This window comes from Manis javanica, chromosome 12 (genome assembly GCF_040802235.1).
Source record: "Manis javanica isolate MJ-LG chromosome 12, MJ_LKY, whole genome shotgun sequence".
Taxonomy (NCBI): Eukaryota; Metazoa; Chordata; class Mammalia; order Pholidota; family Manidae; genus Manis; species Manis javanica.
The window spans coordinates 68119760-68135494 of NC_133167.1; the positions used below are offsets into that span (position 1 = coordinate 68119760).

The 15735-nt window shown below is 42.6% G+C and overlaps 1 protein-coding gene across 11 annotated transcripts in view; it reads right to left on the reverse strand.

The window, feature by feature from the left end:
- The window catches only part of PSD3 (pleckstrin and Sec7 domain containing 3), a 429070-nt gene that overhangs the window by 363008 nt on the left and 50327 nt on the right, over window positions 1–15735 (reverse strand). For 10 of the 11 annotated variants that reach the window (XM_073218761.1, XM_073218762.1, XM_037015062.2 and 7 more), the window contains one exon: window positions 2944–3052. The exons of the other annotated variant lie outside the window; for it this stretch is intronic. In XM_073218761.1, the coding sequence (XP_073074862.1) occupies window positions 2944–3052 (109 nt within the window). The remainder of the gene's footprint in view (window positions 1–2943; window positions 3053–15735) is intronic. 11 annotated transcript variants of the gene reach the window in all.

Here is a 15735-nt window from a genome sequence, read left to right on the forward strand (position 1 = left end):
AAGCTAACCTTTGCAAACAATATGGCTTCTCTCTCACTTACCAACTTTACATTTCCCTCTATGGTCCCGGAAGATGACTGGTTAGCCAGAGACGGGTAAGATTCCTCAAGGAAGGAACAACCTAAGACAGGCATGGTTGCAGGGGGGCCATCAGGTGAGAAATTGGGGATCAACAGAGGTGAGGCTCAGAACCTCACCCCCCGTTTTGAGAGAAATCTTCTGCATCCATGGATGTTTTGCTGCCCTTGTCTAGCTTGGATTGATACTTAGTCCATAGGCACACACCTGATCATCTACATTTGCCCTCTTACAGCACTAAACTATGTTTTCTACCTTTATCTTGCATCTACCTACCACTTCAGCATTTTATTAAAATTAAAAATAATAATAATAATAATAAAGGGAGAAATGTGGGATCCACATATAAATCAAGTATAAAAATCAAATGAATATTCATATTTGACCTGATTGTTTATAGTTCATAATGCGTGATCAAAACCGAAAGTTTCTGTGATGAATGCCCTTGTACTGTTCACCATGTAAGAACTTATTCACTATGTAAGAATTCGTTCACCATGTAAGAACTTGTTCGTTATGCTTCAGAAGATTGGAGACTGACGAGAATTAGGCTTGAGATGGATTAATGATTGTGCATTGAGCATTGACCCCCCTATACAGAATTTTATTGTTGTTAACAACCATTTGATCAATAAATATGAGAGATGCCCTCTTAAAAAAAAAAAAATCTGTGTGGGAAGAGGTATGTCTATCAGTCCAATTCAAAGAGAAACACTGCCCATTCTCTCTGCTGCTTTTCCCACAGTCTTCAGAGTTTGGGCAGTGTTTTGACGACAGATTTATGGTCTACATAAAGAACCTTCGGAGTTTTTTTGAAGTGATAAAAATGTGCCAACATTTCTTTGTGAAGATACAAAGAATACTTTCCAAAACTCAATATAAACCTGCATCTTACAACCCTCCTCGGCTAAGCGACAGCTTCTGTTGCCCCATTCCAATTTCTAGACCAATCAATCTTGATTATCTGTCTCAAACTGCCTGTCACCCTGCCTTAGCCGACCCCACAGGTTCTGCCCCTCCTGAAAGGTTATCTTTCCATGCTTGCCTCTCACTGATAAACTTTCAAACCACCCAGGCTAGTCTCCTCCCTGTTCCTCAAACATGTGTTTTCTGCCACTGCAACCTTGCACACACCTTCCCTCAATCCGCAGTGCCCTCCCCCAAAGTCCACTAAATCAGAATGCTAGTCACTGTTTCAGGACACATGCTGCTTCCACTTCCTCCATCATTCCAGCATGATACTGAAGGCAGACATTCCCCCTCTTGCCCCTTGGAGACATGTTTCTTCCGGGCCAAAGCATAAGCCCCTGTAGGGCATGAATAGTGTCTTCTACCTCCCTGCACCCTCCCAGTGGCCAGCACCGCTGACAAGCACATAACATGTGCTCATCAAATGCATTTGTTCGATATGGGCATGCGTGCCCCCACACCTGCAAAATTGCATCAAACTGAGGCAAATGAGGAGTAGAAGTTGAAAATGTCACTGTGATTTGTCTCAGGTAGAGAAAATGACTCAAAACCTCTGAGGAAGGGAGATCCAAACTCACCCCCCATTAAGTCAGAAGATAGGTGGGCGTCTGATGCTACCTCTACATGGCACTATGGGAGTCAGGTTTTACCAAAGTCAGAAAAAGCTTCATCAGCACAAAATCACTGGATTCAAAATTAAGGCTATGCCGAGAAGGAGTCTTAAACAGTTGTGGGGTGACTACAATCAGTGTTCCCTGTCCGAAAAAGAGTGAACAGATGATCGAGTGCCCAAACCTCAAGCCCAGAATAGCTGGGTACTTACACTGTGGAATAAATAGCAAATCAGGGCACCTGATAAAAGCAGAGTGTTTTTTAAAATTTAATTTCGGCAAGCATCTGGTAATGTATATTATTAAGTCACTATATTGTACATCTGAAACCAACATAAGATTGTCTATCAACTTTACCGCAATTTAAAAAATCTCTTAAAAAAAAAAAGACTTCTGAGGACAAGAAAAAACAATCTAGCTGTTTTATATGTCCCTAAGAGTCCCCAAGTATGGAAATAGCTAATAAATATTCTTTATTAAGTTAAAAGGAATGATCAAATGGCTACGCATGCACTGCATTCTTGCTGTCTCCAAGCTACAGGTCTGTTAAGTACCCCCACCAACACAGAAGGCAGACAAGTAGCTATTATTGGGCTTTTTCAACTAAGAGCAGCTATGTTCGGTCAGATCCCTTGCCTACCAAAATAGAAACCAGGGACACCGAGTGGCAGAGGCAAGGGAAGCCAGGGCTGTACTTCCAAATGTCAGCTGGAGCGGTTGGGATCTGACAATGATGAGGGCGGTAAGCGACGGGAGCTGCACACTGAGCACACTGCTGCTGGGCGTCACCAAGAGCACAACGAGTGCCAAGGCACGTGACCCTCAAAAGGATTCTGAGAGTGTGTAACCAGAAGCCCATTTCATAGAAGAGGAAACTGGGGTACACAGATTAGATTACTTACTCAAGGTCACACATCTCGTAGTGACGAGGCCAGACTCCACACGCAGGAAGCCCAGCTCCAGAGCCCAGGCTCCTGGCCCCACGCACTGGCCCTTTCCTGCCCAACTACCCAGCCAGGTCAGTGTCCCCAGTACCACCTACTGACTGAGCACTTCCTCCCTACCTGCTCTGCTGCCTTCCTATCTCTGGGAAACCTGCTCACTTTAACTGTTGATGAAAACAATCTTCCTAAGATGCGGAATTTGGAAAATTGGACATGATTCTTGTAACTGTTCTAGGTAATTTCAAGTCAGTTCTTGGTTGGAGGAATTTCCAGCTTCTGAGATTTTAAATTTCACTGACTTCACACCTGTTACCTGGGGAAGGAGGGAGGGGAACACTCACTAGTGTCTGGAGTCTGCTCATCAGATGTGCCAAACAAAAATCCGTATCTGGCCTTGGCGACACTCCGGGAATGCGCTGAGGTGCTGCTGACCCATAGAAATGTCTCTGCCTGAAAAGCCAGAACAAAACAAAGGCATCATTAAAAATACGTCATAAAAAATATGTCACAAAGCAAACCAACAACAAGAGAACAGTTAAGCAATTACGACATACCTGCTTGATAGAATGCTACACAGCCATGAAAAATGAAGCTGAAAAACATGACAGAAACCAGAATATAAGACGATCATTGCAAGATCACAATAAAAAGATGAACACATGAATGTCTGTAGGGGAATAAGAAAAACAGGAGAAGAGACAGAGTGAAGATGGCAGCATGAGTAGAACAGTGGGAATCTCCTCCCAAAAACATATATATTTTTGAAAATGCAACAAATATAACTAATCCTAAAAGAGAGACCAGAAGACACAGGACAACAGCCAGAGTATATTGACACCTGCGAGAGTCCAGCACCTGGTGAAAGGGGTAAGATATAAGCCCCGGCCCGGCGGGACCCGAGCGCCCTCACCCCAGCTCCCGGGGGGAGGAGTCAGAGCAGGGAGGGAGAGGGAGCCGAGGACTGCTAAACACCCAGCCCTAGCCATCTGCACCAGAGCGCAGACACAGTGCATGCATGGAGGACTGGAAACTAGGGAAACAGGACAGCAAGACCTCTGAGCGGTTCCCGAAGCTGATGCCCCTGTGACAAAGAAAAGCGAGTGCTTTTTGAAAGTCTAAAAGGGACAGGGATGCCACAGCTGCACAGAAGCATCCCGGGTCACAGTCTAGCAGCTGGAAATTCCAGGGAACTCCAGGTGCACTAACCCCCTGGGCAACAGCTCTGAGACCCCTCACGGGTCAAACAGACCCCCGTCCATTACCCCTCAGGGGCCCCGCCATAGCAGAGCAGCAGCCTGAGGCTGGCCACGCCCACAGCAAAGGAGCTTCCTCCATACCCCTCAGGCAAGATACAAAGACCCAGTCTACACGCAATTGCCCAACACAAGCCACAAGGGGTCGCAGTTGTCCCAGTAAAGAAAGGCCAGGAGCCAAGTGGAAAGCTGATAGACGCGTCAATAGCACTCCACTGCACCTATCAACATGAAAAGGCAAAAAAATTTGATCCAGACAAGACTAACCCAGACAGCTTCGGCATCTGCTACATCTTCCCCTGAGAAGGAACCTAGGGAGATAGATTTAACCAGTCTTCCTGAAAAAGAATTCAAAACAGAAGTCATAACCATGCTGATGAACCTGCAGAGACATATGCAAGAATTAAGGAAGGAGAACACAGAAATAAAACAAGCTCTGGAAGGACTTCAAAACAGAATGGGCGAGATGCAAGAGACCATTAATGGACTAAAAAACACAGAACAGGAATGCAGAGAAGCTGATGCAGAGAGAGATAAAAGGATCTCCAGGAATGAAAGAATTCTAAGAGAGCTGAGTGACCAATCGAACCGGAACAATATCCGCATTATACGGGTACCAGAAGAAAAAAAGAGAGAAAAAGGGATAGAAAGTGTCTTTGAAGAAATAATTGCTGAAAACTTCCCCAAACTAGGGGAGGAAATGGCCTCTCAGACCAGAGAGGTACACAGAACTCCCATGACAAGGGATCCAAGGAGGGCAACACCAAGACACATAATAATTAAAATGGCAAAGATCAAAGACAAGGACAAAGTATTAAAGGCAGCCAGAGAGAAAAAAAGGTCCCCTACAAAAGAAAACCCATCAGGCTATCATCAGACTTCTCAACAAAACCCTACAGGCCAGAAGAGAATGGCATGATATATTTAATGCAATGAAACAGAAGGGCCTTGAACCAAGGACACTGTATCTAGCACGATTATCATTTAAATATGATGGAGGGATTAAACAATTACCAGACAAGCAAAAGTTGAGGGAATTTGCCTCCCACAAACCACCTCTACAGGGCATCTTACAGGGACTGCTCTAGATGGGAGCACTCCTAAAGAGAGCACAGAACAAAACACCCAACATATGAAGAAGGGAGGAGGAGGAATAAAAAGGGAGAGAAATAAAGAATCATCAGACCGTGTTTATAATATAATAGCTCAATAAGTGAGTTAAATTAGACAGTAAGATAGTAAAGAAGCTAACCCTGAACCTTTGGTAACCACAAACTTAAAGCCTGCAATGGCAATAAGTACATACCTTTCAATAATCACCCTAAATGTAAATGGACTGAATGCACCAATCAAAAGACACAGAATAATAGAATGGATAAAAAAGCAAGATCCATCCATATGCTGCTTACAAGAGACTCACCTCAAACACAAAGACATGCACAGACTTAAAGTCAAGGGATGGAAAAAGATATTTCATGCAAACAACAGAGAGAAAAAAGCAGGTGTTGCAATACTAGTATCAGACAAAACAGACTTCAAAATAAAGAAAGTAACAAGAGATAAAGAAGGACATTACATAATGATAAAGAGCTCAGTCCAACAAGAGGATATAACCATTATAAATATATATGCACCCAATACAGGAGCACCAACATATGTGAAACAAATACTAACAGAACTAAAGGAGGAAATAGAATGCAATGCATTCATTCTGGGAGACTTCAACACACCACTCACTCCAAAGGACAGATCCACCAGACAGAAAATAAGTAAGGACACAGAGGCACTGAACAGCACACTAGAACAGATGGACCTAACAGACATCTACAGAACTCTACATCCAAAAGCAACAGGATACACATTCTTCTCAACTACACATGGAACATTCTCCAGAATACACCACATACTAGGCCACAAAAAGAGCCTCAGTAAATTCCAAAAGATTGAAATTCTACCAAACAACTTTTCAGACCACAAAGGCATAAAACTAGAAATGAACTGTACAAAGAAAGCAAAAAGGCTCACAAACACATGGAGGCTTAACAACACACTCCTAAATAATTAATGGATCAATGACCAAATCAAAATGGAGATCCAGCAATATATGGAAACAAACGACAACAACAACACAAAGCCCCAACTACTGTGGGATACAGCAAAAGCAGTCTTAAGAGGAAAGTATATAGCAATCCAGGCATATTTAAAGAAGGAAGAACAATCCCAAATGAACAGTCTAATGTCACAATTATCGAACTTGGAAAAAGAAGAACAAATGAGGCCTAAGGTCAGCAGAAGGAGGGACATAATAAAGATCAGAGAAGAATAAAACAATAGCAAAAATAAACGAAACCAAGAGCTGGTTCTTCGAGAAAATAAACAAAATAGATAAGCCTCTAGCAGACTTATTAAGAGGAAAAGAGAGTCAACAGAAATCAACAGAATCAGAAACGAAAAAGGAAAAATCACGACGGACCCCACAGAAATACAAAGAATTATGAGAGAATACTATGAAAACCTATATGCTAACAAGTTGGGAAACCTAGGAGAAATGGACAACTTCCTAGAAAAATACAACCTTCCAAGACTGACCCAGAAAGAAACAGAAAATCTAAACAGACCAATTACCAGCAACGAAATTGAAGGGGTAATCAAAAAAACTACCAATGAACAAAACCCCCGGGCCAGATGGATTTACCACGTAATTTTATCAGACATACAGGGAAGACATAATACCCATTCTCCTTAAAGTTTTCCAAAAATAGAAGAGGAGGGAATACTCCCAAACTCATTCTATGAAGCCAACATCACCCTAATACCAAAACCAGGCAAAGACCCCACCAAAAAAGAAAACTACAGACCAATATCCCTGATGAACGTAGATGCAAAAATACTCAACAAAATATTAGCAAACCGAATTCAAAAATACATCAAAAGGATCATACACCATGACCAAGTGGGATTCATCCCAGGGATGCAAGGATGGTACAACATTCGAAAATCCATCAACATCATCCACCACATCAACAAGAAGAAGGACAAAAACCACATGATCATCTCCATAGATGCTGAAAAAGCATTCGATAAAATTCAACATCCATTCATGATAAAAACTCTCAACAAAATGGGTATAGAGCACAAGTACCTCAACATAATAAAGGCCATATATGATAAACCCACAGCCAACATCATACTGAACAGCGAGAGCCTGAAACCTTTTCTTCTGCGATCAGGAACAAGACAGGGATGCCCACTATCCCCACTGTTATTCAACATAGTACTGGAGGTCCCAGCCACGGCAATCAGACAAAACAAAGAAATACAAGGAATCCAGATTGGTAAAGAAGTTAAACTGTCACTATTTGCAGATGATATGATACTGTAAACAAAAAACCCTAAAGACTCCACTCCAAAACTACTAGAACTGATATCGGAATACAGCAAAGTTGCAGGATACAAAATTAACACACAGAAATCTGTGGCTTTCCTATACACTAACAATGAATCAATAGAAAGAGAAATCAGGAAAACATTTCCATTCACCATTGCATCAAAAAGAATAAAATACCTAGGAATAAACCTAACCAAGGAAGTGAAAGACCTATACCCTGAAAACTACAAGACACTTTTAAGAGAAATTAAAGAGGACACTAACAAATGGAAACTCATCCCATGCTACTGGCTAGGAAGAATTAATATAATCAAAATGGCCATCCTGCCCAAAGCAATATACAGATTCGATGCAATCCCTATCAAATTACCAACAGCATTCTTCAATGAACTGGAACAAATAGTTCAAAAATTCATACGGAAACACCAAAGACCCTGAATAGCCAAAGCAATCCTGAGAAGGAAGAATAAAGTGTGGGAGATCTCGCTCCCCAACTTCAAACTCTACTGCAAAGCCACAGTAATCAAGACAATTTGGTACTGGCATAAGAACAGAGCCACAGACCAATGGAACAGAATAGAGACTCCAAACATTAACCCAAACATATATGGTCAACTAATATTCGATAAAGGGGCCATGGATATACAATGGGGAAATGACAGTCTCTTCAACAGATGGTGCTGGCAAAACTAGTAAGAGAATGGAACTGGATCACTGTCTAACCCCATACACAAAAGTAAATTCGAAATGGATCAAAGACTTGAATATAAGTCATGAAACCATAAAACTCTTAGAAAAAAACATAGGCAAAAATCTCTTAGACATAAACATGAGTGACCTCTTCTTGAACATATCTCCCTGGGCAAGGGAAACAAATGCAAAAATGAACAAATGGGACTATATCAAGCTGAAAAGCTTCTGTAGAAAAAAACATAGGCAAAAATCTTAGACATAAACATGAGTGACCTCTTCTTGAACATATCTCCTGGGCAAGGGAAACAAATGCAAAAATAACAAATGGGACTATATCAAGCTGAAAAGCTTCTGTACAGCAAAGGACACCATTAATAGAACAAAAAGGTATCCTACAGTATGGGAGAATATATTCATAAATGACAGATCCAATAAAGGGTTGATATCCAAAATATATAAAGAGCTCATGCACCTCAACAAACAAAATGTGAACAATCCAATGAAAAAAATAGGCAGGGGAGCTGAATAGACAGTTCTCCAAAGAAGAAATTCAGATGGCCAACAGACACATGAAAAGATGCTCCACATTGCTTGTCATCAGAGAATTGCAAATTAAAACCACAATGAGATATCATCTCACACCAGTAAGGATGGCTGCCATCCAAAAGACAAACAACAACAAATGTTGGCGAGGTTGTGGAGAAAGGGGAACCCTCCTACACTGCTGGTGGGAATGTAAATTAGTTCAACCATTGTGGAAAGCAGTATGGAGGTTCCTCAAAATGCTCAAAATAGAAATACCATTTGACCCAGGAACTCCACTTCTAGGAATTTACCCTAAGAATGCAGCACTCCAGTTTGAAAAAGACAGATGCACCCCTATGTTTATCGCTGCACTATTTACTATAGCCAAGATATGGAAGCAACCTAAATGTCCATCAGTAGATGAATGGATAAGGAAGATGTGGTACATATACACAAGGGAATATTATTCAGCCATAAGAAAAAAAAAATCCTACCACTTGCAACAACATGGATGGAGCTGGAGGATATTATGCTCAGTGAAATAAGCCAGGTGGAGAAAGACAAGTACCAAATGATTTCCCTCATTTGTGGAGTATAAGAACAAAGCAAAACTGAAGGAACAAAATAGCAGCAGACTCACAGACTCCAAGAAGGGACAAGAGCTTACCAAAGGGAAAGGGGGTGGGAAGGGTTGGCGGGAAGGGAGGGAGAGGGGATTAAGGGGCATTATGATGAGCATACATAATGTACAGGTGGCATGGGAAAGGCAGTATAGCACAGAGAAGACAAGCAGTGACTCTGTAGCATCTTACTATGCTGACAGACAGTGATTATAATGGGGTTTGTGGGGGGGACATGACAATAAGCGTGAATGTAGTAACCAGAATGTTGCTCCTGTGGAACCTTCATAAGACTGTACATTAATGATACCTTAATTAAAAAAAAATTAACCAGGATCCAGACATCACCCATGCCAGTTTCCACCCTGTAATTATGAGACATTGTCTTTTCTCACGTCTGAGCAACAGCTGTCCATTTGCTGTAGGAGAGAGAATCAGTGACCAGGCAACTACTTCACAGAGGGAAATTTTATGACCCCTATGATATTATATCCTGGGGGCAGAAATGACTGACAGAGAAGAAAGCACGACTGGACTATGCTCAACTCCACCATCCCACTGCAGACAGGTTCTGTGGGCAGGCCTCTCTTTGCTCAATATCACCGTTGAAGAGCTAGTGTGTATGACTCTGCGACCGCAATTTCTTAAAATAACTCTACAGTCAATTATGAATGTTAAAATTGTAGAATTTATCTCTTTGGAAAAGGTGTACATTTCTCTTGGTGCTACATGCTTGATAATCACAGGTGGTTAATTATCCTTTTTCCCAGTAGAGAGGAAATATTAAGTTTTTTAATTTAGGGTGCTCCAGGCTGATAAAAGAGGAACTTGGTGCCCTAATTTAGACACAGTGGTTAGGGACGGCTCCCTGAAGAGCTAACACCTGCAGAGACGAAGAGGAGGAGAGCCTGGGGAAGAGCAGAGACACTCACCTAGGCAGAGGGAAGGTCCCAGGCAATGATGGCCTTAAAGCATGGAAGAACTAGGTTGTCAAATAGCTGAGAGAAGGTCAGTCTGGTCTCAAACAGTGAGTCCTGGGCAAATCCAGAGATGCCCAGAGGAGAGCCCAGCAGCAAAGAACACTGGGAAGGCAGCAGAGGCCGAACACACAGGGTGCACAGCTCAAGGAAAGGCCTGATCAGAAGCCTCTCAAGGACCTTAAATAAACATCGGTGATTCATGAACATTTTTAAAAGATCCTTCATTATTACTTTTAAAATATCATATGGGTGTTACAGGGAAAATGGACTGGAATCAAGAGGGAGCAGAAACACCAGTAGGGGTCCCAGTGGCATAGAGGACGGTCACTTAGAGCAGGATAGTGGCAACAGAATATGGCAGAAGTAGATGAATTTGAAACATTTTTGGTAGGGAGGATCTATACAAATTTTCTGAAAAGCTGGCTCTAAGGAATAAGGGAGAGGGAGAGATCATGGATAATTACATGGGTAACATTACTACCCAGCTGCTCCAGGCCCGGTGGTGCTCCAGTGCAGCCCACAGGACAGCCTACAAGGTGGGCCCTGCTAGCATCCCAGTCTTGTAGGAAGAGAAAAGGAGGCAACGAGTGCGTGAGTAATCTGTCCGAGGTTATACAGCTGGTACACTGTGGATCCAGACTTAATCCTGAATCCAGAACCCAAGAGCCAGAGAAGACTCCCATGAATCTGGCTTGAGCAGCTGGGTGCGTGTCCTGACGTGGGGAGGCTGGGGAAGGAGTACCAACAGCTGGGGTCTGGGCTTCCAGGTGGCATCCCAAGGCCTCAGCAAAAAAAAAGGCCAAGAAAATTCTAAAGAGGGGATCTAGTACCAAGGGGCTAGAAAACAAGATACCATTGACAAAGCACCAGATTAAGGAATCCCAGGAAGGTCACTTTTGGCGCACATCTCCATGCAAAGCCTCAGAGCTATTCTTTGAAGGTTCCTCTGGAGCAAAGGTTCTTAACCTCAGGCCCAGGGGAGCCTGCCAACTAGGCCTGGGAGTCTGAAGTCAGATGGGGAAAAATACTACATCTTTATTTTCACTTACCTTAAGCTGAAATTTAGCATTTTTTTCAAATATGAATGTATGTGACAAGCCACCACATGATTATCAGCAACTGTAACTGTCACTAACAGAAGCCACACTTTCAGACCCATCACTAAACCTTACTATGAACAAAGAAAGACAATATATTACCATATCATACATTTATGACCATTTTTGGCAGCCAGGGTAATTCGTTTCCTTTGCAGCTGTGTGTGTATTATGGTGTGCACTTAAACACGGTATTCTGTCACAAGAATCAGAGCTTTTCATGTCAAAAGGGGCCATGGCACAAAAGAAGACCCTGCCCAATGGCTCCATTCCTCAAACTGCAGATCATCACCCATTAGTGGCTGTGGCATCAGAGTGGGTCATGGCCAGATTTTTATATAATGAGTTTATGCACACACGTATGTAACAGAATGAACCTGAAAAGAACAGAGATGATAGCACACAGTAAGATAGCATTGTTTTATGAACTCCTAAATTGTACATGCACACATAAGTATGTGAGTGTGTGCACTGGACCATGTTGTAAAATATACTTCTCACTCTGAGTCGTGATCAAAACTGTTGGAAACACATCATCTAGAGGGCTCTCACCTACAAGGTTTCACAACGTATACAGGGGCTTCACCCAGGATTTCTGCTTCCATGGGTCTGGGCTGACTAGCCTGAGGATTTGCGTTTCTTAACAGTTCTGCAGGTGAGGCTGATACTGATCGTCCAGGGAGTAAATTTTGTGAATCACTGCTCTCGACCAATGCTTTACATACTTTACAGTCTATGTGAATTACCTGGAAATCTTGTTAAACTACAGACTGAGCAGGTCTGGGGTGGGGCCTGAGAGTCCGCATTCCTATAAAGCTCCCAGGAGATGCTGACACTGGTCCATAAGACACATTTGTGCTAAGACTGGAAGTGAAGTAGTATTCAAAACACATCCAGACTTTCACAGAAGTGAAATGCCTTCTAAAGGGACACTCCACCCAGCAGTAAAATACACCAAAGGGCTCCACTCAAATAAAGCACTCTGTCCTATGGCAACTGCAGGGCCCTAAAATTCATGCAGGCCCAAGCTAACTAACACTGCCCACCTTGCCCAGTGAAACAAAATCCACTGTACTGGCATTAATTATTCTTATGCTGCAAGCCCCAAGGGTGTGTCTGCTTTCCAAGCCAAGGTCTACAAATCTGCACCCACCTCTACTACGAATCTTACAGGTCTTTGAAAAATTGTATTTGAAACAATCAACTTGATAAAAGATCCATGTAAGCACTGCTTTTTCTTTCTGTAATACTGAATAAAATTTATTCTTTTGTTTGATCACAGTCAGTTTAGAGATATGAATGTCACTAAGAAGCATGAGATAGGAAGTAACCTGAGCAAAGGAACTGACTGTCAGATCATCCTCTTACCCAGTGGGACTTCCAACAAAGCTCATTTTAAGGCTCAGTCTTTGGACTTCAGCTTCCCTACTGATAACAAGCATTATTCAAATTCATCTCTAAGATTTCTTCTAATTCTAAAACACAAAGATTCTTCACACTTCTGAACCACCTTCACAGATACTTCATTAGGGAGGAGGAATAACATAAAACTCTTCCTTGTGATAAAATTATAATGACATGATTGCAAATGTGCCCTGAACTGAAAGATGCAAGTCCACCATCAAATGGCGGGAAGAGTAAGATCCCAACCTTACATTTTACGTGGCTTTCCAAATTTGCAAAGAATTTCCACCTATATTATCCAACTCTCAAGATCTTACTGATTCTGATTAACAATTTTAGACACAAGAGAAACACTACTGATGTAATTATTTTAACTGTCTAGCTATAATAAATCGAGAGGAGAAAAACAGAAAGCTGCAAGTCAGCATTAGATGCAAAAGTAACTTATGGCTGAGCCAGAGGAAGGGCAGACACGGGGGTTCGAGAGCAGTTTGAGAAGGAGGGCATGCACCTTCGTTTCATTGCCTGTGTGATGTTCAGAGGACATGAGAGTCCCCTCATCAGTCAGAACTGAGTATAAAAAAATGCTTTAGGCCAGAGAGGACTAAAAGCTAAATTAAAGACTATAAAAATAATACTTTGCAACTCCCTGAAAACTATCACTCGCCCCAACATTCACACTCCACTTTGATCTGCTCATCCTCTCCGCCCCCAGCTGCCCGCAGAGGTCAGGCCCCAGGAAGCAGGGCAGCCCGTGTGCCAGCTCAAGGGTGGGCAGAGCCAGGAAGCCTAGTGCCGACGCTGCCAAGGCAGGGGCTGGATCGCTGGACGGTGTCCCCCAATCCGTATGTGGACGTCCTAGCCCCCAGGACCTTACATGACTGCATTCGGAGACAGGGTCTCTAGAGAGGTAATAAAGTTAAACGAGGTCTGCAGGGCGGGCCCTAATCCAGCACCACTGGTGTTCTTACAAGAGGAAACCAGGACACAGGCACAAAGAAGAAATGTGAGCACACTGGGAGAGGAGGCCTTCTGGACACCGCCCCTGCCGCCAACACCTCCACCTCGGGCTTCAGCCTCCAGAGCCATGAGGAAACTTTCTCTCTGGCCGTGTGAGCCCCCAGCCTGCGGTACTTCATCCTGGCAGCCCAGCCAGCTAGCGCACTTGGGAATGCTGGAAGAGTTAAGAACAAAAGGGAAGCTGTTAAAGATGACAGGTAACTTCAGTCCTGTTTAAAGGGAACAGAACCAACCCAAGTCACACCACAGAAGACTCAAAGGCCAAAGAAGGGGGAAGGTGGGGAAACGAGTGGCTGAAACTAGTAGGATTGGCAAAAAGTAACGGTTGGCACATAGTCAGACCCCAGATCCCTGCCTCTACTTTACTGGGCAACTGTCCCTTCCCAGCCCAGGCCATAGAATGAAGCTTTATTCACTGAGATTTTTCAGAGAACATCTCTGGCCTGGGGCACACCAGGCATAATTGATACAAGGATACCAGAGTGGGCACGGGTGAAGTTTGCTGGATGTTAAGATGCTTAGACTTCTCCCACCAATCCTGAGGAAGGAATGCTGGCATCTTAGACTTCACCCTGCAGGCAGGAGACCTGAAGAGTTTTCTCTGAAGAATGAAACCAGTCCAAGAAGAAAGTCCTAAATAATTAACTCCGGGACCACTAATACATGGCCTAACCAGATCCTCCTACACTGAAGCCTCCAACTTCCAGTTGGCCACTTAGACCCCACTATTATATTATATTACAGTCCTTAATTTCATGGACTATATGTATTTTTAATGACTGTGATGTGTTTTGAAAACTACAGGCCAATTATTTCATTCTTCAGTGTGGGTTTGTCTTTGTATTTCCTCATAATTAAAATCACATTACACATCTCTGACAGGAACATCACAATTTCAATTTGTTCCAGGACTTATCATATTCACTTTGATCTGCCAAGCTTCTCCACAGCCAATTTCAATGCTGTCTCTTTGTAATTCATTAGTATGCAGTGGAAATATACTTAGAAATTATGTAAATATCCTGTTCATCATCAAACTTTTAACTTACAACTTTTTTTTATTTTTATCAGTATGGATTGAATTCAGTGGGTCATAACCCACTATTTTCTTTCTTCCTCTCAGTGCTCACACACATACACTTAGGGTGGCAGGCTGAACAAGGGCCCCCAAGATGCCCACAACCTAATCCACAGAGCCTGTGGATGTGGCCTTAAATGGCAAACACTTTGAAGATATGATGAAGTTTCTAGATATGATATTACTTGGATAGGCAAGATTTACGATAGAAAATGAAGTCAGAGGAAAGCAAAGTAAGAGAAAAGATGACCTGCCATTGAATGGAAGAAGGGGTCGAATGGCAAGGAATGAAGGCTGGAAATGGTAAGGAAACTGAGCCTCCCCGGTTTGCAGAGGACCCACTGCCTCACTGGCACCCTGATTTTTAGCCTCTAAAACTCCTTTCAGACTTCTGGCCTCCAGAACTACAAGTGATAAATTTCTGTTGTTTTAAGCCATCGAGTTTGTGGTACTTTGTTACAGCAGCCAGAGGAGACTAATACAGACATACAGGAAATACATATATAAATACACTTTGTTTCTATATCTAATAAAAAAAATCACATGAGTTCACACATATTTTTCCATAAGTACATTTCTGGTGCTTTCAAATACAAATGAGTTGTTAATGAAATAATCACAAGACTTAACAAGAAATTGTTATTCCACCGATATTGTTCCTTGTTAATGCAGTTCATCCAAATATATTTATTTGTGTTACTGGAAAACCAACAAAGCCATTAATTCCTTCAGTTCATCTGGCTGTAGAGATTCAAATCCTGTCATGTGCAGCATTTTTGCCTCTAAAAAGGTATTTGACATTTGCCTGCATATAAACAAGCAGAGAAGCAAGGATATTTGAGACGAAGAGGTGGCCCAACTCACACTTGGGGAATCTGCAATTCCGCTACAAGCAGCCTCACTCCCTAATTGGACAGGCACTCTAAGAGGCAGTCACAGCAATTAGTCGCCTTGGGACAGAGAACCTCTTAAGAGTACAGAGCCCAGAAATGGCTAGGAGACAAATGGGGTAACAGAAAGGCCAAATCTGTGACTTCTAAGGATTCTCATCTGGCCCTGGTTGACTAGCTAGCTA